At 39.3% G+C, this 2,622-nt stretch overlaps 1 protein-coding gene across 5 annotated transcripts in view; it reads left to right on the top strand.

The window, feature by feature from the left end:
* The window catches only part of LOC116673407 (anoctamin-4), an 88,545-nt gene that overhangs the window by 51,355 nt on the left and 34,568 nt on the right, over nt 1-2,622 (top strand). For all 5 annotated transcript variants that reach the window (XM_032505727.1, XM_032505728.1, XM_032505731.1 and 2 more), the window contains one exon: nt 824-884. In XM_032505727.1, coding sequence (XP_032361618.1) covers nt 824-884 — 61 coding nt within the window. The remainder of the gene's footprint in view (nt 1-823; nt 885-2,622) is intronic.

A 2,622-nucleotide genomic window follows, 5' to 3' on the forward strand; every position in this document is an offset into this window, starting at 1 on the left:
TTCAAAACCACTTCAATTCTTTTTTCAAATGCTACAAAATTGAATAAGATGCCCCAAAATTAATAAAATTAGAGATTTGTACTTGCCAAAGAGCGTTGTGTGGAATCAATCATGTTATTTAGGGTAATTACAATTGGGTAGTTAAAAAGAACATTGATATAGGAAAACAGGTCAATTTGACCCTAGGACAACATGAGGGTTAATAAATGCAGTTGTTATTGATTGATTCATGCAATATTGTTATGTTTGCACCACATGAGAGTGGACAGAAAGATGCCTACACAGGCTTCACTTTTCAGTGTTGTATGAGTTTTGTTTTTGGACTTTATGCGCTCTCTTTTACTGTGGTCATTTAGACTTGGCCCTCTTTCATCTGTGTGTGTGTGTATGTGTGTTGTTGTGCCTGATTGTCTCTGTCACTTTCTGTTCAGACACAAATGAATGTGTGGAAAGAGTAGGCCAATGTAATTTAGACAGAATGTGCATCTGGTGTGAGAGAGATGGATATTGATTTAGCCTACCGTGGTTGTTTGGTATAGCCTATGCACGCTGCACTATGGGCTTATGATGTGTATATGCCTTGTATTTGGTGCCATACAGTCACACAATTAAACTGCAGTCATGAGTGATTGTTGATGCATTATTGTATGTAAATAAAGCTTGGCTGATGTCTGTGTAGGTTGGACGGGGGCAATAGTTAGATGTGATGGTGTCAGGGGGGAGGGCTTTGAAAAAGTAGTAGCCCTGGGGTCCCATGGTTCTTTAATGCAGCATTGGTCATACTGCATTCATATTCATTGTGATCTTCCTATCTTCTTCTCAGGTCACCCATCTCTTTGACAATGGCGCAACTGTCTTCTTTGCTGTATTCATGGCTGTTTGGGGTAAGTCGAAACCTTTCACATTTTTGCACAAACCTTCAGGTGTTTCTCTTTCCAGAAATACACTTTAGATTAACCCTCCTGTTGTCTTCGGGTCATATTTGACCCCTTTTCAAAAGGTTTCCTTATCAGAAATTTGGGTTTCTTTCAAACAAATTGCCCGAAAAAGTAACGTGGATGGTTCCCTACAACGCTCCTCACAATAGTCAGTTCACTACTTTCATTGAAGTTGGGTGTTTTTAGTCAATTTTATAGCATTTGGAGAAAAAAATAATAATAAGAAGAACTTATGTCACAAATGTAAAAAAAGAAGATAAATAAGACAAATGTCAATTAAAGTGACTAAAATGTGAACAAATGTAAAAAAAAAAAGTGACTAAAATGTGGATAAAATGCAGAACCAAGTGACAAATGAAAAAAAAAAGTGACTAAAATGTGGATAAAATGCAGAACCAAGTGACAAATGTAAAAAAAAAAAAAGAACTCTAAAATAATGACAGAAATTTCACAAGGCTCATTAAAAGTCGACAAACGTTTAAAAAGTGACAAAAGTCATTGGGGGAAAGACACAAAAGGGTTGAAAAACCAGCACGTTGATTAAAGGTTTTTCATTGACTCAGAAAAACACAACGTTGCAGGTCGACGGAAAAGACAACCCAAGGGTTAATACTGCATGGTTGCCCCCTGGGGGCAGCACAACAAGCACACAACGTAAATATGGACTAATCACACTCTTAGCAAAGCAACTACAGCATTCATTTGAAGTTGTGATTAGGTGTACCTGTGACCTGGAAGTCGGGTATTCACTCTGCAGGAAGCTCTGTTTTCTTCTTTGCCAGCTGCCAAGGAAAAACCTGCTCTCAGTATGCAGTGTCTCTCAGGTTGAGGATGGGTCGCCCACTACACTCGTTATTTCCTTACAAGCCAACTTGAGTCCAGCACAGTGCTCATTCCTCATAAAACGCTACATCACATCATTTCCAGCACACTTATCGGAGAACAAGGGCATAACGGCATAACCGATCTGTGTTAAACATACAGTTTATGGGTTTAACCAAATATTCTTTAGCCCAGCTTTGCTAAAAACAAAGCACGTTAGCATGTAGTTCCAACGGAGTAAGCCTCTCCTCTCTAAGCGTAGCTCCCATGGCGCCATTTTAATGCTACAAAGCCATCAGCTGCAGTTAGCATCCCATTGACTGCCATTCATTTTGACATCACTTTGACAGCGAATAACTTCTACTACATCTGAAGCGTTTAAAGACTCTATTTGTCCGTTGTTTATTTCTAAAGAAACACAACAATATATAAAAGGCTCCATTACCTTGTAACTCACGTCATGGCTCCGTAGCAGACGTTTTTGTAAAAATAGGCTAACGATTGTGTCATAACCACGCGACTTGCTGTAACATTGTCCCCAAATTGTCAGGAGAAGCTGGCAGACAGTTTGGACTTCCCTCAGCTGTTTAGGTTTAATTACTAATGTTAACTAACATGTTAGTTAGCGGTTATTAGCCTGTGCCTATGTTAATGTTAAATAGCATGCTAGTTAGCAGTAAGTAGCCTGTGTTCATGGTATCTCCTAACATATACCTATCTCTCCGTCTCTGCTGATTGGGAATGATTGAGAATTCTCTTGGCACAGCTAACAGAAGACTTACAACTTTCAGACAGGTTGGACACGTCACATCTACGTCTTCAAACTCAGTTGGAGGCTGTGCAATAACGCTCAGCCATCACC

Source organism: Etheostoma spectabile, chromosome 23, assembly GCF_008692095.1.
Source record: "Etheostoma spectabile isolate EspeVRDwgs_2016 chromosome 23, UIUC_Espe_1.0, whole genome shotgun sequence".
In the NCBI taxonomy this organism is placed as follows: domain Eukaryota; kingdom Metazoa; phylum Chordata; class Actinopteri; order Perciformes; family Percidae; genus Etheostoma; species Etheostoma spectabile.